Raw genomic sequence first — 20,670 nt, 5'->3', positions numbered from 1 at the left:
TCTCCGACCACACAGAGACGTTTTCTCCGACCACACAGAGACGTTTTCTCCGACCACACAGAGACGTTTTCTCCGACCACACAGAGACGTTTTCTCCGACCACACAGAGACGTTTTCTCCGACCACACAGAGACGTTTTCTCCGACCACACAGAGACGTTTTCTCCGACCACACAGAGACGTTTCGAATTAATTTTAACCAGCGCCTTACCGTCTCAGGTGCTTATTCCTGGTTCGATGAGATTCGTCACTGGACCTCGGGGCGACGGGGTACCAATCCCTAATGGCCCCTTCCCTCAATGGGGGATGGCTGACGTCAGTTGTGCTTGGCCTCTCGATTCCCCGTCGTCCCGATGACACAGATCTTGAATCCCGGGTTTCGGCACCAAAATGTCCGGTCCACTATGAACATTCACAAGGTCGAACACAAATAAAGCACACCGAGACAGATGAGTGAGATTTTGAAGCTTCTGCAGAAGGAGAGTACGGAGGTGGTGGGTCCGACGACTCTACTTCTATAGAAAATATTTTACTTAGGGCAAGATTTCATGACATACAAATTCTCTGTTACAAAGATGCATCGCGACAGTGACACCGATGATGGTGGTGATACTGATGATGTTAAAGGCTACATATAAACATATAAACAAAGGACATACCCTATTACAAAGATGCATGGTTTGAAACCGATGGCTGTGATGTGGATGGTTTCTATGACATGGGCATGACACGGATTGAAGGTGATGTCATAGATGTGAAACATTATTTGATTACTTTTCAAGATTATTTCACACCCTCTACCTTGGTGGGCGAAAACCGTCGTATTTTCTCGCATGTACGCCGTATTTGTCGCAAAAAAAAGGATGACTGAATCGAGGGTACGGCTTATATGCGCATAAATTAGACTGGACATGCACGAAAGGCAAGACAATGTGGCCGATACGGTTATTTATTTCAAAATAGAGTAAAGATAAATAGATAGAATGCTAAATAAAATTGATTTTAATGTCTATGAGTGAAATTCAAGAAAAAAATACGCGTATTTTGCATGAAACATGAATAAATTCACTTGTTCCTGCCATTGCGCGCTCAGGGTGCCGCCACTTCCTGGTTGTACTGCTCACCTGACTTCCTTTTTTAAAATTTGTCTACGTGCAATCCAGCAGGCGATCCTTTCGATTCATACAGTTTCTCAGAAATGATTTTTCTTGGAATTTTCCCTTCAAAGTAACACATTTGTACTTCCTATTAAAACCATGACTATGGAGGTGAAAATAGCCAATCAGGGGGCGGCTTATACGAGGGAAATTATCAAATTCAACCATTTGAAGGCAATTTTAAGGGTATACCCGGCTTGTATGCGAGAAAATACGGTACTGTATTTTCACGACTATAAGGCGCACTTAAAAGTCTTCAATTTTCTCCAAAATAGACAGGGCGCCTTATAATCCAGTGCGCCTTATATATGGACCAATACTAAAATTGTTATCACGATAAAATGAAATGAATCAGTTGATAGGGTACACCAACTCTACTATTTTACCTGTAGACAAAGTACTGCGCAATGACTGCTGGGATATGTAGTTCTTTTGTCAATACACCCAATGGATTGTGGCCTGTATACATCGACATCAATACAGCTTGACGAAGCGTGGCAGGCAGCGCTGGAATAGTTACGCTAGCTACTAGCTAGCTACTATTTGTGAATGGATGGTGGCCGCCTGGACGAACGTATAAAACTCAGCGTTTTTGATGACTCATTTGGACAATTGTTCAATTCGAACACGGAAAATGAGGACTTGATGACGTGAGTACATTGTAAAATAGCTAAATAAAGTACTAACCCTACTCAGTTTTGCTTCCGTTGCCTTTTTAGAAACGTGTTTTTAGCGTCTGTCCATATGTTTAAGCTGGTGTATGTTTTGCCATGCCTGGCTGCGTCTTTAAAAACGGTGCGTCCTTAGCGTGTGTCAAATACAGAAATAGCACTCGTTACTGACACTGCGCCTTTAAATGCCATGCGCCATATAGTCGTGAAACTACGCTACTTTCAATTCTTATCCCAAATGCCTCCAAATCAACAGGAAGTGACCAATAAGCAAGAGGTAAAAACGTATTTTTAGCGTGTGGGTGTAGCGTGCAAGAACTATGTATCCCAGCAGTCACTGTGCACCGGAACCCGGAAATAGTCTGCTTCCGGTAGCCAGCGCTAGCTATTGCGATTAGATATTCATATATAATATATAACATATATGCGTCTAAAAAAACGTCCTTTGTGTGTTTAAAATACAGAAATAGCACTCGTTACTGACACTGCGCCTTTAAATGCCATGCGCCATATAGTCGTGAAAATACGCTACTTTCAATTCTTATCCCAAATGCCTCCAAATCAACAGGAAGTGACCCATGAGCAAGAGGTACCCCATCAATGCCTCAAAATCGACATGATTTAGAAAAAAAAATGGGTTCACATTGTGAATGTAGTCACAGATTTTGTATTGGGTTTTTTTCCAATACAAAACGTGCTTAGTGACGGTGAGATGCGGTCACGGTCAAAGTCAAGGCGTTCTTTTCCTCCCTCCTCGTCTTACTTCTGCCAGCGCCGTCCATCCATCCGTCCAATCGTCCGTCTGTCCTCCAGGCGGGAAAAAGAGGATCAGTGTCACTCCTGTCAGCCAATGAGAAAAGACGAGAGACGTCCCACCTGTCGACCTCGGCACGCTCGGTCCAGACCGTATCGCCTTCTCGTAAGAGGATTGCGGCGTGGTGATTAAGTCCGGCGTAATTGCTAATCTCCTGACGGAGAGAAAAACGTCTTATTTTGAAGAAGAAGAAGGTCTGAGCGCTCGTTTCACGGATTGATGCGCTTCCACGTCCGGGGAAAAAAGGCGGGGTTGTTATCGCTAACCCGCGTTTTGAAGGTTCCGTTTGTGTCGGGCCTTTTTCGGGCTAACTTCCTGGCGCTTTTTGCTTGCCTTTTCGTCCTTTTTACGTGACTTCCTGTTTAGTTTAGGTCACAGGGGTGTCAGACTCAGGTTGTTCGCGGGTTGCGTTAACGTCAACTCGATTTCATGTGGGCCGGACCATTTTAGATATCATATTTAGATATTTTTTTAAATAAATGGATTAAAAGAACTGGATTAAAAGCCCTGAATATTCCGTTTTTTTATAGATCTAAAACAATGTTTATTTGAGCTTTTTTTAAATATATATTTAGATTTTACAAAAAAAAAAAACTAAAAACATAAAAATTGATTAAAATATTACAATTATGGATTAAAAGAACTGGATTAAAAGCCTTGAATATTCCGTTTTTATAGATCTAAAACAATATTTATTTGAGCTTAATTTTAATATATTTTTAGATTTGACAAAAAAAAATTGAACTAAAAACACAGAAAAAATGGATTAAAAAATGACAATTATGGATTAAAAGAACTGGATTAAAAGCCCTGAATATTCCGTTTTTTATAGGTCTAAAACAATGTTTATTTGAGAATTTTTTTATATATATTTTTAGATTTTACAAAATGATTTTTGAACTAAAAACACAGAAAAATGGATAAAAAAATTCAAATTATTGATTTAAAAGGGGGAAAATGAGTAAATGTAATATACATCTATACTCTTCATTTGAATTTGATCCTAAAACGGAAAGTCGCCACTCATCATTACTTTTTCGGGCCGCACAAAATGATGCGGCGGGCCAGATTTGCCCCCCGGGCCGCCACTTTGACACATGTGGTTTAGGACAAAAACATGGCACTTCCTGTTTGTTTGGGTGCATTTCTTGATCACAACTTGTTCATTGGCTACTATTGGTCGATTTGAAGGCGTCAGCGGGTCACTTCCTGTTGGTTTGGGGGTCATTTCTAGGTAATGACCCCCTGACGGTACGAATCCAAAGTCCCGTCCTGATTATTTTGCTCACTCTTAGTTGATTTTCTTCTATTGGTCCTCCTGCTCCAACCGGATTGGACGTCAATGGTCGTATATTTTTTGTCCCTTTTCCTCCTCGGAGAAGCTCGACCCCGCCGAGCGACCCTTCTTGACAGGAAGCCGACGCAGCTGTCGCGCTTTGACGGCCTCCGGCGACTTTGCGCTTCCTTTTTTGAGGTCGACCACGTAACCCACGCTGACTTGGCGCTTTTTTCCCTCCCTTTTTGTCATGTCTTAGGCGCCAAACAACAGAGATATCGTGAGCTAAATGCTAAAGGCGCGAGCTCTGTCCCTTGGGATGACCGCTATCGCTCGGCGGCCATTTTGTGTCAGTGTTGACATATATATTCACCTTAAAGTCAACGCCGAAGTGTACTTTGAAAGAAGGGGAATGCCCCAAAATGACTAAAAAAGTGACTCAAATGAGCCATATGTGCCCCAAAAAGGATTAAAAAAAGGAAAATACCGTATTTTCACGACTATAAGGCGCACATAAAAGTCTAAGATTTTCTCCAAAATAGACAGGGAGCCTAGTAATCCAGTGCGCCTTATATATGGACCAATACTAAAATTGTTATCACGATAAAATCAAATCAATCAGTTGATAGGGTACACCGACTTTACTATTTTCCCGTAGACAGAGTACTGCGCAATGGCTGCTGGGATATGTAGTTCTTTTGTCAATACACCCAATGGATTGTGGCCTGTATACATCGACATCAATACAGCTTGACAAAGCATGGGAAGCACTGTTGGAAAAGTTATGCTAGCTACCAGCTAGCTACTTTTTGAGAAAGGATTGTGGCCGCCTGGACGAACGTTTAAAACTCAGCGTTTTCGATGACTCATTTGGACAATTGTTCAATTGGGACACAGAAAATGAGGACTTTGATGGATTTGTGGGTGATGATGACGTGAGTAAGTTGTAAAATGTCTAAATAAAGTACAACCCAACTCAGTTTTGCTTCCGTTGCCTTTTTGAAAAACGTGTTTTTAGCGCGTGTCCGTATGTTTAAGCTGGTGTATGTTTTGCCATGCCTGGCTGCATCTTTAAAAACGGTGCGTCCTTTGTGTGTGTGTGTGTCAAATACAGAAATAGCACTCGTTACCGACACTGCGCCTTTAAATGCCATGCGCCATATAGTCGTGAAAATACGCTACTTTCAATTCTTATCCCAAATGCCTCCAAATCAACAGGAAGTGACCAATGAGCAAGAGGTAAAAACGTGTTTTTAGCATGTGGGTGTAGCGTGCAAGAACTATATTTCCCAGCAGTCACTGCGGAAATAGGAAATAGGCTGCTTCCGGTAGCCAGCGCAAGCTATTGCGGTTTGATATTCATATATAATTTATAACATATATGCGCCTAAAAAAACGGTGCGTCCTTTGTGTGTTTAAAATACAGAAATAGCACTCGTTACTGACACTGCGCCTTTAAATGCGATGCGCCATATAGAAAATACGGTAGTTGTTAACTTCAGAACTATGGCAACTGGTTAACTTGTTAAAAAGGCCAGAAATGGAGTCCATGAGGTGGTTGGCGGCCATGGACGGACGGCATCAGGTGGTGTCCCATCCCCGTGTAAGGTTTTTTTGTCGTTTGTCTTTTTTCCCCACCTGCGTCCGTCTGCGCGTAACCGGGGCATGTTTACATGACAACAACGCCACGGGAGGTTTGCCGGCGTTTTGCGTGCTCGGCGGCCATTGTTTGTGTTCAAACAGACGGAGGCGGTTCCCACACTCGGCTCCAGAATCCTCGCCACACCGCGAGCCGGTCACATTTTCTCCGGAAATCTTCGTAAAAGGATCGGCGCCGGTTTCCCCGAAGACTGGCCGCGTCGTAAGTGGCTTGCCGTGCATTCAGGGTCATTTTTGTGCTCATTTTGCTGTTTGGAATCACTTCCTGTGGATTTCTTTCATGTTTTTTGCATTCCAAGTCGCTTGGTGTTGAATTCTGGGAATTTCCATGTCACTCGCTATTTTTTTATGGTCGTTTCTTTTGTTTTCTGCGCTATTATGGTCACTTCTTGTGAAGTTGGGGCACTTCAGGTCACTTCCCTTTGATTTTGGGGCATTTCTTTGTCACTTTTGCTCTACTTCCTGTTGATTTACAAACATTTTTGGGTTACTTCCTGTCCACTTTTGAGGTAACTTGTCCATTTTTGGGCATTTCTGAGTCATGTGTTGATTTCTTGGCATTTTTTTTCCTGTATCCCCCGCTACTTCCTGTTGATATCAAGTTATTTTGGGGAACTTCCTGTTGGTTCACTTCCTATAGATGTTTGAGGTCACTTCCTGTTTGAACATTGGGCATTTCTGGGTCACTTCCTGTAGACTTTTGAGGTCATTTGGCCATTTCTAAGTCGTTTCTCGTTGATTTTTGGGTATTTTCTTGCTGACTATTGCTGTAATTTGGCTACTTCCTGTTGAACTCGGATTTTATTTTATTTTTTTGGGTCGCTCATGGCGTCAAGTTGCGTCTCTTGTCGCTCGCAGCTCGTTGGCCATGTCCAAGACGGCGGCGGCGAGGAGGCAACACTGGCGTTCCAGGACCCGGGACTCCTGGCTGACTTCCCCCGGGGAGGCGGGGCTGGCCGTCGGGGGCGGGGCCGACTACGGAGAGTTCCCTTTCGTCACGGCCGCCCCGCCGGACGGTCCCGCCGTGGGCGACGTGGTCCTGGAGGTTGGGGGCACCCCCGTGCTGGGCATGACACTGGGAGATGTGCGCGGGGTGCTCGACTCCTGCCCCCCACCCGTCTGCCTCAAAACCGTGGCGCCAGGTAGGGAAAACCGCTCGCCGTTCGACCGATCCGTCGGACTCGAAGGTCCAATCGTCCTCAAACGGATTGGACGTCTTGCTCTGTCGTTTTAAAGCGCGACGGGCGTCCAATCCATTTGACACGGGTGGTCCAATCGTGACAATTGCTCATTTAATAGCGCAAAGATGATCGACTGCTACTCGATTGGTCGCCTATCGTCGTCATTGGCATTGGGAGAGTTCAAAACCACACATAAAGCTTCAAAAATGTTTCTTAAGAGTCGAGGTCGGGCGCCATTCAAACGCGGTCCGTCGATCCGTCGAGGCGCAATATTGTTGCTACCGCCGCCGTGACGAGGTCGCGCTGGGCCGTAAAGCGGGAGGGGGCGTCGCCCGGATTGATGGCCGCCGACCGGTCCTTGATTTGTCGACCGCGGGTTGACAGTGATGGACGAGTCGGCGGCGGAGGCGCCTCCGCCTTCGTCTTGCCGCCGCCGATTAAAAAGTCCCGCCAGGTCAAAGCCGACGGGAAGAGACTGAAAATCAACAAGTAGTCAGACAAAATGAACAGGAAGTGACTTGGGAGGGCCACAGAAAGGAACAGGAAGTGCCTTGAAATTGAAGGTAAAGCGACAGAGAGGAACTTGAAATTGGATGGGGAACTTCAGGTCACTTCCCTTTAATTTTGGGGCAATTCTTTGTCACTTCTGCTCTCAACAGGAAGTGACTGAGATACACCGGAAGTTACCCGGAATTGACCCAAATCGACAGGACGTGATTGAAAATCAATAAGTAGTGAGCCAAAATGAACAGGAAGTAAGTGTCTTGGGAGTGCCTCAAAAAGGAACAGGAAGTGCCTTGAAATTTAAGGTAAAGCAACAGGAAGTCACCTGCAATTGAAGCTCAACAGGAAGTGACTGAGATACACCAGAAGTTACCCCGAACTGACCCAAATCGACAGGACGTGATTGAAAATCAACAAGTAGTGAGCCAAAATGAACAGGAAGTGACTTGGGAATGCCCCAAATGGAACAGGAAGTGACTTGAAATTGAAGCTCAACAGGAAGTGATTGAGATACACAGGAAGTGATTGAGATACACAGGAAGTTACCCCGAATTGACCCAAATGGACAGGATGTGATTGAAAATCAATAAGTAGTGAGCCAAAATGAACAGGAAGTGACTTGGGAGGCCCAAAAAAGGAACAGGAAGTGACTTGGGAATGCCCCAAATGGAACAGGAAGTGACTTGGGAATGCCCCAAATGGAACAGGAAGTGACTTGAAATTGAAGCTCAACAGGAAGTGAGACAGAGTATACACAGAAATGAGCCAAATCAACAGGACGTGACTAAAAAGTGAACCAAAAAGAAGCCTAAGAACGCAAAAGTTCCAGAAAGTGAGCCCCCATCCACACAAAATGGCTCTGAATCGAAGCGAAATGAACGGGAAATACGCGGCCGGTGAGCCAAATCCACAGGAAGTCCCTGAAAACCAAGCGCTAGCTCGGGAACTAAAAGTCACTCGCCAACGACCTTAGCTCTCCCCATAAATCCTCCCTCCGTAAAGGCCGGCGTTTAATAGCCAAACAGCCTCGTTTATTTGCCCTGGTAAATCACGCCTGTTGGCGGGCAAATAAAAAAATGGCGCCGCCGTTAACGAGCGGACGGACGCTTGAGTAAAAGCCCAACGGGCTCAAGGTTATTCGGACCCGATTTACGAGCAACCCGGGGTCATTCCGCCGTCCACGTTTTAACGCGCCGTGTCCATTTGACGAAAGAACGGGAAGTGACGGCGGCTTGTTTTGTTTTCTGGGGTCCTCCACGCCACGCCACGCCACGCCACGCCACGCCCCGCCCCCATTTGGGCAGGCGCCACCCTGTGCGAGGATCTCCGACTCTACCTGAGTAAGTGCTTCACGCCAGGCTCGGTGGACGCTCAACTCCAGCAAGTCATCCGGCAGAACCTTCACCTGCGGACCGTACCTTGTGAGTAGCCTCTTCCTGATTGGCCTTTGACGGCGTCTTCGTTTTTTGGGGGGCGGGGCACAAATGTCATCTGGCGGGGCGGGGGGACCCGTCCAAGACGAGAAATGTCACCTCGCCGGATAGTCCCGTAGTTTTTCTTCCCGTTCCTTCCGTGGATGGCAGTGGACGCGCTGGATTTGAATGTGGGAGGGGCCTGTGCCTTCGCCGTTTCGCCCCAGCTCGCACGACAGGCGTCTTAACCTTTAGCGTCTTCTAATCCTCGCCGTTAGCACGGGAAGTAGGTCGCGTGAGTGTACTCTACCGCATTTTGGTGCCCCCCAAGAGCCCCTTTTCCTATTTTTTTAAAGATTTTCCTAAGACGAGGATGATTATTCAAAGGATGATTGACGTGCCGTTTTGACCCCCTGACCTCTGTCAGGGGAAGGCCCCGCCTTCCGGAGCTTTCTGCCTAATCCGTCTCCGTCCCGAGGCGGCTCGGGGAGCGGCGCGCCGTCGGAGTGACGTTTGCGGGTTTTTGATTGGCGGGTCGGACATCGCGGCGGATGGCCCCGCCCGGGAGTGGGCGGGTCGCTAAACTAGTGCAATCCGTCTCGTTTTCGAACATTTGCGGGTCACTTCCTGTCCATTTTGGCTCATTTCCTGGTGGTGAATGCTTCCAGCACGTTATGGCGAATCAAAATGTAAACAGGAAGTGACCCAGAAATGTCCTAACATGAACTGGATGCAACCTCAGAGTTTCCCGCCCCTAAGTGTTAGTCCAGTCATTTTTTGGGATTTGGAGTTGAAAATGGCGAATTTGACAAAAATTGAGAATTAAAAAGCTATTTGAAGGCGAGCGTCTGATTTCGTCGGGAGATGAGCTCCTTTGAAGACGTTTTAAAGTCGGCCTCGACGGCGCCGTCGAGCAGAGGTGCTACAAATAGCAACACGGAAAAAAATACACGTCAATCTCCATTTTTTTTTTTTTGGCGAAGGAAGAAGGAGGAGCCGAGAAAATCTACTCCAGTCTGAGTACCGTTGCCGTCCAAAAACTCATTTGAAATGTACTTTAGGTAGAAGCCGGTTCCTGTCATTCGTCCCATGTCGGCCATTTTGTGTCAAAGAAGTTGGACGCAATGTGACCCTTTCATACACTTATCTGGTCTTAAACTATTCAATTCAATGGGAAGTGACCGGAAACGCCCCCAAATCAATAGGAAGTGATGCCAAAACAACAGGAAGTGACCAGGAATGCCCCCAAATCAATAGGAAGTGATGGCAAAACAACAGGAAGTGACCCGAAGATATCCCCAAATCAATAGGAAGTGATGCCAAAACAACAGGAAGTGACCCGGAAACGCCCCCAAATACATAGGAAGTGATGGCAAAAAAACAGGAAGTGACCCGGAATTACCCCCAAATACATAGGAAGTGATGCCAAAACAATAGGAAGTGACCCGTAAATGCCCAGAAATCAATAGGAAGTGATGGCAAAACAACAGGAAGTGACCCGGAAATGCCCCCAAATCAAAAGGAAGTAAAGCCAAAACAACAGGAAGTGACCTGGAAATGCCCCTTAATGAATAGGGAGTGATGGCAAAACAACAGGAAGTGACCTGGAAATTCCCACAAATCAATAGGAAGTGATGGCAAAACAACAGGAAGTGACCCTGAAATGCCCCAAAATCAATAGGAAGTGATAGCAAAACAACAGGAAGTGACCCGGAAATGCCCCCAAATAAATAGGAAGTGATGCCAAAACCACAGGAAGTGACCCAAAAATACTCCCAAATCCATAGGAAGTGATGCCAAAACAACAGGAAGTGACCTAATGGGGTCATTTTTGGGCTCACTCCCAGTTTAACCGTTGTTCACCTGCCACGGAAAGCACCAGATGTCCAATTCAGTCCCAGTGACGATGTAAAAATGCAAAGCGTCCGTCCCTCCGTCCCCCGCGAGACTTGTCTGCAAATGAGAAGACTGTAATTAGCTTTGCTATCAGCAGGTGGATCAGGGAGAGCGTTAATTAGCCGGAAGGGGGGAGGGGAGACTGTCAGACGGCACCACCGCCGACCCTAACCCTCACTTCTCCTTCCTAGCAGCCTAGCTGCAAACTGCAATAATAGTACAATAGGACATTGATGTACAGGAAGTGACCCTTAAATCTCCCAAAATGGCATCGCAGAGGAAATGAACCGTCAAATGGCTTCAAATTAAATGCGCGGCATCCAAAATATGGCCTAAAATGTAAGGGAATCGATCCCAAATCCCTTGGAATGATCAAAAAATGACCCAAATTGTACAGAAAATGAACAAAACAAACGGAGTCATCCAGGAAGTGACCCAATACCGATTGGAAATGACCTCTAAAACGAAGGGGGAAGCCGAGTTGGGATGGCGACCCATCTCGACGACGCCTCGTGAATATTTCATCGGGTTCCTATCGATCGGCTGAACGGAGAAAGACAAAAACCGCCGACTTCCCTTTCGCCAGGTACCACCAGGGCGGCGAGGGCGGGCGAGACGGCCGGGACCGATTACAACTTCCTGTCCGTGGAGGAGTTTTTTTCTCTGGAGGAGTCGGGGGCGCTGCTGGAGAGCGGAAAATTTGCGGGTAAAAACAAACGATCGACATCACTAAGCATTCCCACGAATGTTTAAAGGAAAATTTGCAGGGAATTACTACGGCACGCCCCGCCCCGTCCACGTGGGGGCGGAGAATCAGCCCGTCAGCTACGCCCAACACCGCCAGCTGCTCCGGAAGTTTCGCGCCCGCAGCAAGTCGCTCAGCAACCTGGAAAAAGGCGGGCCAGGTCAGTCCATGGCTTTTTAATTTAAAATGACTCTTCATGGCATTTTGGAGGTGTTTGAACGTCTCATTTTTGGCTCCCTCTGGTGGTGGATCCAGGTGGGGCAGATTCCCCGGCGGGGCCGTGGAGCGAGGTCCAGGAACGGGTCTCGCTGGCCAACGGGGGATCGTCCCTGGCCGAAGCGGACTGGGACGAGGTCTTGGGCGAGCCGGTGGACGAGGACTTGGACGTGGACGCCGCGTTCTACGAACAGTGAGCCAGAGCCACGATAGCCCTAAAACAGCCGTCCTATCCTAACTCACCCTATGTCCATGCGTAACCGGACGATTCGCCGAAAGATGCTTCGCCGACGGACGTTTGGCCGACGGACAGTTCGCCGAACGGACGTTTCGCCGAAATGCTCGCCCCGCCCCCGGATCGTGTACGTACATGTTTTTCAACCTCGGCCCGCGGGCCATATACGGCCCGTTACAGATAACATGCGGGCCGAGGTTGAAAAACCTACACACGATCCGGGGGCGGGGCAAGCGGCGAAACGTCCGTTCGGCGAACTGTCCGTTGGCCAAACGTCTTTCGGCGAATCGTCCGAGTACTGTGTGCGTGAACTAGCGGTACCTCGGCATCCAGCATCGTGAAGCTCCTTTTTTTTGCCCTTTTGTTCCCAAAAAGGGAGGAGAGGAGCATCCGGCAGCATCCCGCCAGAGAATCGCCCTCCCCGATTCGAGGTGAGACCTCCGATCGAGCTGTACGCGTCACGAAATTGGCAGCAGCGGACGGTTTCCGTTCCAAATATGGATGCTGTTGACCTTTTGCCTTTGCCTTCATTGGGGCAAGGTCGCCCTCTGGCGGAGACAGCAAATATGGCGTTTTCTTAGATGATTTGGGGTTTGTTTTTGTTGGAAAAAAAATCATATTGTTGATCAACAAAATATACTATTAAGACATTTAAAAAAATAAGATGATTTCTTTCAAATTTTCTAAAAAATATTTTCTTAAAATAAATTTTGAAAAAGTAAACATTCAGTATTTTCCACGGTCGAGGGAATTTTCTCACCAAAATGACGGCCATTTTGTGTCAGGATGGAACCCGGCTGAGCCCCGCCCAGAGCGGCTGGTGCGCGCCCATTTGACCAAGGGCCCCGGGGGCTTCGGCTTCCACGTGGTGGGCGGCGGCCAGCCCGGCGAGCTCCTTCAGGTCTACGCCGTGGCGCCCGACGGACCCCAGGCCCTCCGGACGGGTGAGCGGGCGCCGGCGCCCCTGACCAATTCCTTCGGGGTGGGGCGCTTTTAACATACGCGTCCACAGCCGACGTCCTGGCCTACGTGGACGGCGTGTGCGTGCTGGGGGCGTCCCACCGGGAGGTGGTGGAGATGCTGGAGTCGGTGCCGACGGGGGGCGCCGTGGAAGTCGCCGTCCGCAGGGCTCGCCCCGCGGGCCGGGGAACGGGAGTCGGGAGAGGCTCCCCCGCGGCCGGCGAAATCCACTTGGGGAGGAGTCACTTCCTGGCCGAGGGACCCGCAAGATCTCCGCCCCTCTCCTGGGCCCGCTTGCGGTCACCGGAGGCGGCGGCTAGCCAGAGCGATAGCGAAGTGGTCTCGGCCATCGGTTCGCACAGGTCAGCCATTTCCATTTTCTTCATCGACTTTACCGTTTTAGCATTGAACTAAGACTGAAAAAGTGGGGGTCGTCTTACATTCAGGGTCTAGACTCTAGTCTTTTTCCTTAATCAGGGCGTGGCTGATCCGCAACCACAACAACAACTCGCTGTCGACGCCCCGCCGCCCCTTCCGTCACGCCGCTTCCGTCAAGTCGTCGGAGAGCGACCTATCCTCCGCCCCCACGCCGCCGGCGTCCCGCCTCCCGCTGCCGCGCTGGCCCGAGCGGCCTTGGTCCTCGCCGGGCCCCTCCCGTTTCCGGGCGGCGGCGGCGCCGCCCCCCACTGGGGAGCTGGTCCCGGTGGCCCTGGGAGGCGGGGCCCTGGGATTCAGCGTGACGGGCGGCGGCCCCGCCGGGCCCGCCGCCGTGGTGGGGAAAATCTGGGACCGCGAGCGCTGCCGCGCCCTGCGGCCGGGGGACGCCATTGTCAAGATCAACGGCGCCGACGTCAAGAGCCTCGACCTGGCCCAGGTAAACGGGGCGCCGGCGAGGGAATTGCAAACTTGGTACCGGATTTTCTCGCATATAAGCCGCATTTGTAACAAAAATCAATGATGACTCAAGGGTAAGGCTTATAGGCGCACAAGACTTGCTATCCTCTTTGTCACCAGTAGATGTCGCCAAAGTAACATTTACTATTTGTTGGTTATTTTCTGTTTTGCAGTAAGAACCCTAACCCCTAATGGTTAGGGTTAGGGGTTAGGGCCTAACCCCTAACCATTACGGGTTGAATTAATTCCTTATGATAGTGACCCTAAAAATGTGTTTTGGATTCATACAGTATCTGAGAAATAGCATGTGCGATTATTTTTCTGAAGATTTTCCCTTCAAAATAACACATTTGTACTTGAAACCATGAATATGGAAGGGAAAATTGGGAATCGGGGGCGGCTTATACACGAGAAAAAATGTCAAATTGAACCATTTGAAGGGTACGGCTTATACGCGGGGCGGCTTATATGGGAGTAAATCCGGTACTTGATTGTTGCGCCTCTGAGTTAGCCTAGCCAGACGTGACGTGTTGTCTTTCCCAGCTTCAAGCGGTTCTTCAGGAGCACACCAAACTGGGAGAAGTCATCCTTCTGGTCTACAGGGGAGGTAAAGCCTCCCCTTTGGCACCGCTCCCCCGGCACCCCCGGCTTACCCAGCGCTCCCTGACTTTTTTCCCCCCATCAGGCGCCTATCCAGCGGCGCCACCGCCGCCGCCGTCGCAACCCGGCGACGCCCGGGTCGTCGCCTCGCCGCCGGGTTCCTCGCTGATCCAGAGCACCAGCTTCCTGGGTTCGGTTCCCGTCACGCTGACCTTGGGTCCCAAAGACTGGACGGGGGCGGCGCCGGGAGAGGTCGCCCGTCGGGGACCGGAAACGCCGGAAGGGCGGAGGGCCCCGCCCCCGAGAGGCTTCCAAGTGGAGCTGAGGCGGAAGCCGGGGGAGGGTTTCGGATTCGTGGTGGCCTCGCAGGATCTGGAGAACGCCAAAGGTACGTCCCCAGCACCCCCGCGCTTCCTGCTCAGATGGGCTCCAAAGAATTGAAAAAATGTCACGAATAGGCTACGTAAACGATGAAAAAAATGGCTTGCCACCACTCATTGGACAAAACCAACATGAACTGGAAATTAAGCCAAGTTAACAGGAAGTGACCTGTAAAGTGACCCAAATATGCTACAATGTAAAAGTGACCAGGAAATGAGCCTAAATGAACAGGAAGTGATCTCGAATTCAAACTAAACAAGAAGAAATTGATCTGTAAATGCCGCCAAAAACCCTAAACAGGAAGTGACCTGTAAAGGCCTCCAAAATCATTAGGAAGTTACCCAAATCAATATGCTTCAATGTCAAAGAGACCAGGAAGTGAGCCAAAATGAACAGGAAGTGAGCCCAAATGAACAGGAAGTGAGCCCAAATGAACAGGAAGTGAGCCCAAATGAACAGGAAGTGAGCCCAAATGAACAGGAAGTGAGCCCAAATGAACAGGAAGTGAGCCCAAATGAACAGGAAGTGAGCCAAAATGAACAGTAAGTGATCTCGAATTAAAACGAAACAAGAAGTCAGCTGTAAATGCCGCCAAAACAAACAAGAAGTGACCTTGAAAGGAAGTAAAATCCACAGAAATAACCCCAAATCAACAGGAAGTGGTTCTGATTGACATTTTAACTCTGCGGCTGCCACTTAGTATGATTGCTGTATATTATGATGATTAATTTTGAAACAAACAGATGGTGGACTCTTTTAGCAAGCGCTCAAACGCCCTGATTGCAGGATTATCTTTGGATCCATGATGTCATAAAATGGGCCAAAACCTGAGGCCAAACAGGAAGTGACATGTCAATGGCCCAAAACTAGCTAATAGTAATAATAATAATAAAAATCGGACAGGCTTTGTCATCGTCATTGACTCGGCAAAAGCCTAATTGTCATCATACCTAGCTGTATGACCAAATTGGTAAGCATTGAGCCACTGCACCCGTGCGCGCCGCCATCTTGGATCCAAGACGACCCAAAATGAATTGAACTTGGAGCTTCATTGCTTGAAATTGGACTTCCTGTAAAGGACCTGGACTTAAAAGTGCAAGTGGTCTGCAGGGTTCATTCCTTTCAACTTCTGTCCTGCCATTGACGGCAATAGACGTCCAAATCCCTGGGAATTGGACCCGGCTCCTCTGCGCAAGCCCCGCCCACGTGGACTGGGCTCTCTTTCCCCAGCCGCCGCACGCAGTAAAAACGTCCGGTGTGCATTTTTCTGAGAGATTAAAACTCTGGCGGCCGGCCTGCAGCTTTCTCTCTCTCTCTCTCTCTCTCTCTCTCTCGATTTCCGAGCCATAACGCCGTCCCTCCCCGGCTCCTCCCCCCCTCAACCGCTCTGCTATCGTCGCCCGTACGCCGGAGCGAAACGACGACACGGAGCGCCGAAGATGGCGCCGGACTGAGGAGGCTTTTTACGATTCATTTTTATCACGTCTTCTCGGAGAGCCATGCTGGAAAGACTGCAGTCGGCTTTGAGGAGCATCAAGGAGTCCAAACGTAATTCATCGCCGGCGCCGTTTCCATACGTCCGTTCGTCCGTGGCGAAATTTGGATGCTAAAATAGCCATTTGGATAGCGCGCCAATTGAAAAAACTTTTGATCAAACCTTGTTTTTCGAAATACTTGGCGAGTAAAGGTCATTTCCTGTTGATTTTTGACCACTTCCTCTCTATTTTGGGGCATTCCCCAGATTTGGCGTCAACCCTTGGTGGTTTCCTGGGGTTTGGGGCTGACATCCTTGTAATTGCAGGATATTTCTCCATCATTTCCCTCTTATTTTGGGGTACCACTATGTCACTTCCTGTTGTTAGGTAACGTCCTGTAGATTTGGAGTCTCTTCCACTTCATTTTGTGGAATTTATGGGTGACTTTCTGTTGATTTTGGGACATTCCTGGGTCACTTCCTGTTTTTGTGTCACTTCCTGTTGTTTTTGTGCCACTTTCTGTTGATTTTGGAACATTCCTGGGTCACTTCCTGTTGTTTTTGTGTCACTTTCTGTTGATTTTGGGACATTCCTGGGTCAATTCCTGTTGTTTTTGTGTCACTTTCTGTTGATTTTGGGACATTCCTGGGTCACTTCCTGTTTTTGTGTGACTTCCTGTTGTTTTTGTGTCACTTTCTGTTGATTTGGGACATTCCTGGGTCACTTCCTGTTGTTTTTGTGTCACTGTTGATTTTGGGACATTCCTGGGTCATTTCCTGTTTTTGTGTCACTTCCTGTTGTTTGTGTCACTTTCTTTTGATTTTGGGACATTCCTGGGTCACTTCCTGTTGTTTTGTGTCACTTCCTGTTGTTTTTGTGTCACTTTCTGTTGATTTTGGGATATTCCTGGGTCACTTCCTGTTGTTTTTGTCTCACTTCCTGGCCGTGAACGCCCGCCTTTCCCGCCATCGAGTGGAACGAGTGCCCCGTGAACGCTTAACTCCCGGGCCACTTGCTGCCCAAGCGGGGTTAGCGTAGCGGGCGGAATCGCGCTAAATGGAGCGTGCCGCATTAGTCTGCACGAGTGGCATTAGCGTAGTTGTAGCGCGTAACACGTAGCCTCAAGCCGAGCGCGTGGGGATTACCTCGTTTGGAATGGAGCGCGCCTAATGGGGCCGCGGGACAATTTGCGCGCGCTAGCTTGGCCCGCCAACGCGTCATTTGGCCGAGCTGGACGTTGCGCTAACGTACGACGGACGGACGCACGCGCGCACGCTAAGTAGCAAAGCTTCTGCTTTGATGGCCATTTGCGCGTGGGCGAGATTAGAGGCTAACGACATGGCAACGTGGCCAAATAATCCCGTTTGCGGAGGTGGCTGCTCGGGCGTTACATTCACTCTTATTACACGTTGGTCACTTTGGGAAAACATGTCATGTCTAACGCGGGATATTTTGACTAAGTTACTTAGCAGAGTCCCGTTGTGTGGGGCTCACTTTTTTAGGCCATTCCTAAATTACTTCCTGATCATTTTGGGTCGCTTCCTGATCATTATGGGTCACTTCCTGTTGATTTTGGGCCATTCCTATGTCACTTCCTGATCATTATGGGTCACTTCCTGTTGATTTTGGGCCATTCCTATGTCACTTCCTGATTATTTTTGCTCACTTCCTGTGCATATACAGGCACCTGCCCTCAGTTTTGCAGCATTTATAGGTCACTGCCTGTTGATTTTTAGTAATTTCCTGTGGATTTGGGGGTATTTCAAGGTCACTTTCTGATTATTTTAGGTCATTTCCTGTTGATTTGGGGGTATTTCAAGGCCACTTTCTGATTATTTTAGGTCATTTCCTGTTGATTTTTAGTCTTCCTGTTGATTTTTAGTCATTTCCTGTTGATTTTTAGTCATTTCCTGTTGATTTTAGTCATTTCCTGTAGATTTTGGGGTATTCTAAGGTCACTTTCTGATTATTTTCGGTCACTTCCTGTTGGTTTAACTTTGAAGGTCGCCTCCTGTAAATTTGAAAGCATTTCCAGGTCACTTGCTGTTAACCTTCCATTAGTCTCGGAGCATTTTGGGCCAATCCGAGGTCATTTCCTGATTATTGCGGGCCACTTCCGGTTGCCAAATCTAACCCCCCCTCCCACTTTGTTTACCCTGTCCCTCTGTCCGCCCCCCAGCCACCTCGCTCCTGCCCCATCGCTTCGTGACGGTGCGGCGAGGCAGCCCAGCGGCCAAGAGCGGTCAGATCCGACCCGGCGACCGACTGGAGGCGGTGGAAGGACGCTCGGTGGTCAAGCTGCCCCACCGCGAGCTGGCGCAGATCCTCCGTCGAGCCGGCGACACTCTCCGCCTTACCATCGTCCCGCGGCCCAGCACCTGTGAGTCGGCTTGCCGCGCCTTATTCCGTCCGTCCGTCTTTTAACTAACAACCTTTGGCCTTTATTAAAACATTATTAGCGGAGACCTTCCTTAGTCCAAACGGTCTTAAGAGCAGAATTGTAGCTACATCCCGACGGACTCAGCTCCGCGCTGCCCACTAGTGGACGGGAGTGAAAGCGCAGCTGTCAATTGTTTATTTTAATGCCAGTTTCGGATAGATATCCCATCCAGGTGATTTTTATTATTATTATTATTATTTTTTGTCCGGTCAGACTCGAGCGGCCTTTCGGCCGAGAAGGAGGCGGGGCGCGGGAAGTCGGCGCGCTGGCGCCCCCAGCGCGATTCCCGGTACTACAGCGTGGACTTGGATCGGGGACCCTCGGGCTTCGGTTTCAGCCTCCGGGGGGGCGGCGAGTACAACATGGGCCTCTACGTCCTGGCCCTCATGGAGGGCGGGCCCGCCTCGCGCAGCCGCAAGATACAGGTGAGCGCGCGAGGTGGGCGGAGCCAGCCAAAGCTAGCCAAAGTGTGGTCAGTTCTTGTCAAAGGAACCTTTGAAAATCCTCTCGTCCGCCTTTTAGGTGAGCGACCAGTTGGTGGAGATCAACGGCGAGAGCACGGCGGGGATGAGCCACGCCCAAGCGGTGGAGGAGATCCGGCGAGGGGGCCGGCGCGTCCGCCTGGTCCTCAAGAAGGGCAACGGATTCGTGCCCGACTACGGTGAGAAGGAGGGCCGTTTTGCCAGCAACTGCCTTCCGTTTCTGGCCTTCCTTGACGTTCTTTGCTCTCCTTTCACTTCTTTTCTTTACCCTTTCTTCTTCTACTTCCTCTTCTTCTTCTTCTTCTCCTCCCATTGTCAGTGGAGCTCTCCAGTTTGTCTCTTTGCATGACCAACTCCAAATTAGGCGAGCCTTGCTTCTATGTGATTGGACGGACCGAGAATACGCGGTTGGTAATGGTTCCTGTTAGTTCTCCCATTTTTCTGCCTCTCTACATTCCGCCGCTCGGGCCACGTTCACGCCACAACGCGACCTCCCAAAAAAAGGGGGATGACGCCAAAAACGCCCTCCCATCAAGTTGAACGCAGTTTCTATACCGTAAAAACAAATAGCAGGGCAAACGAGATTCAAGTTTTAGTGGTGCTGCCACCTACTGGCTAAAGATGCACACTACACGTGGTTTTAGCACGTTTTGTCCACTTTTGCGTCTTTCTATGGATTGTTTAGCCAATAAAAACACTGCTTTTCCGTTGTGGCGTGAACGTGGCGTGGCCTTAGAGATAGGAAAGTGGTCTCAGACAACAAAATTCTACTCAAAGCAGCGTTGCACCGGTTTTTTTGGCCTCCTAAATCCACCTGGCATCGGGCGCCATTTCAATCGGGGTGATTGACAACGAGTAAATGAACGAGTGAGTGATGAACTCATGAATTGATGGCAAAAGCATTGAAAGAGCTGTCGTTACCCCTTACCAAGATGGCCGCCTTCTGGCAACATTCCCATTCAAGTCAATGAATGCTTGTTTCTTCAACCATTTTTGGGAGTTTATCGTGATTGGACGCCACGCGATTGGACTTTTTGGAAAAGGGGCGGAGCCGGCGGCCGTAGATTTTGGTGTCCGATTCCCGATAACGGCGTTTTTTGGAGGCTGGCGCGGGTGCAACGCTGCTTGCGAGTCCAGGTGCCAAAAGTCGCTTTGCACGGAAACAAGACGCTTTTTATCGTATGGAATTGCAAAAGTACGGCGAGTACGGTGGCCAAACAAAGAAAGGACGACGACGATAAAGACGTAGTGTGAGCACGACGGAAAAGTCGAGCGTATTACGACATTCCAGTGGTTAGCATACGAATAAATTGGCTAAATTAGCAGCTAGCTACTAACGTAGCACTAGGCCCGCTTCCATTAAGATCAACAAGAATGGGAGATCCAATTTATTTCAAATTCTACCACTTAATTAATCATTTTTCTTGGCCCAAGACCACCACTTCCATCTTGTAATATTCCGACTCTCCGTTCGTCTTCGTACGATGACTTGAATCTGGTCACATTACGACTTTAAACGAGGGCGAGTCCCACTTCAATCTACCGTATTTTCACGACTATATGGCGCATCGCATTTAAAGGCGCAGTGTCAGTAACGAGTGCTATTTCTGTATTTTAAACACACAAAGGACGCACCGTTTTTAAAGACGCATATATGTTATATATTATATATG

At 48.9% G+C, this 20,670-nt stretch overlaps 1 protein-coding gene across 5 annotated transcripts in view; it reads left to right on the top strand.

The window, feature by feature from the left end:
* Positions 1 to 20,670, top strand: part of LOC144087000 (membrane-associated guanylate kinase, WW and PDZ domain-containing protein 3-like) — a 32,843-nt gene that overhangs the window by 9,154 nt on the left and 3,019 nt on the right. Inside the window, exons 2-15 of one of the 5 annotated variants that reach the window (XM_077617247.1) lie at positions 6,435 to 6,718; positions 8,566 to 8,682; positions 11,156 to 11,275; positions 11,337 to 11,474; positions 11,570 to 11,723; positions 12,141 to 12,196; positions 12,551 to 12,709; positions 12,778 to 13,087; positions 13,203 to 13,599; positions 14,163 to 14,226; positions 14,305 to 14,607; positions 18,255 to 18,455; positions 18,729 to 18,940; positions 19,038 to 19,176. In XM_077617247.1, coding sequence (XP_077473373.1) covers positions 6,435 to 6,718; positions 8,566 to 8,682; positions 11,156 to 11,275; positions 11,337 to 11,474; positions 11,570 to 11,723; positions 12,141 to 12,196; positions 12,551 to 12,709; positions 12,778 to 13,087; positions 13,203 to 13,599; positions 14,163 to 14,226; positions 14,305 to 14,607; positions 18,255 to 18,455; positions 18,729 to 18,940; positions 19,038 to 19,176 — 2,654 coding nt within the window. Of the gene's footprint in view, positions 1 to 6,434; positions 6,719 to 8,565; positions 8,683 to 11,155; positions 11,276 to 11,336; positions 11,475 to 11,569; positions 11,724 to 12,140; positions 12,197 to 12,550; positions 12,710 to 12,777; positions 13,088 to 13,202; positions 13,600 to 14,162; positions 14,608 to 18,254; positions 18,456 to 18,728; positions 18,941 to 19,037; positions 19,177 to 19,316; positions 20,367 to 20,670 lie in introns of those variants that run through there. The other 4 variants (XM_077617267.1, XM_077617275.1, XM_077617256.1 and 1 more) reach the window with 4 other exon arrangements.

Source organism: Stigmatopora argus, chromosome 1, assembly GCF_051989625.1.
Source record: "Stigmatopora argus isolate UIUO_Sarg chromosome 1, RoL_Sarg_1.0, whole genome shotgun sequence".
NCBI lineage: Eukaryota > Metazoa > Chordata > Actinopteri > Syngnathiformes > Syngnathidae > Stigmatopora > Stigmatopora argus.
The sequence above is the reverse complement of the archived record's forward strand: the minus strand, read 5'-3'. Positions and strand labels throughout refer to the sequence as shown.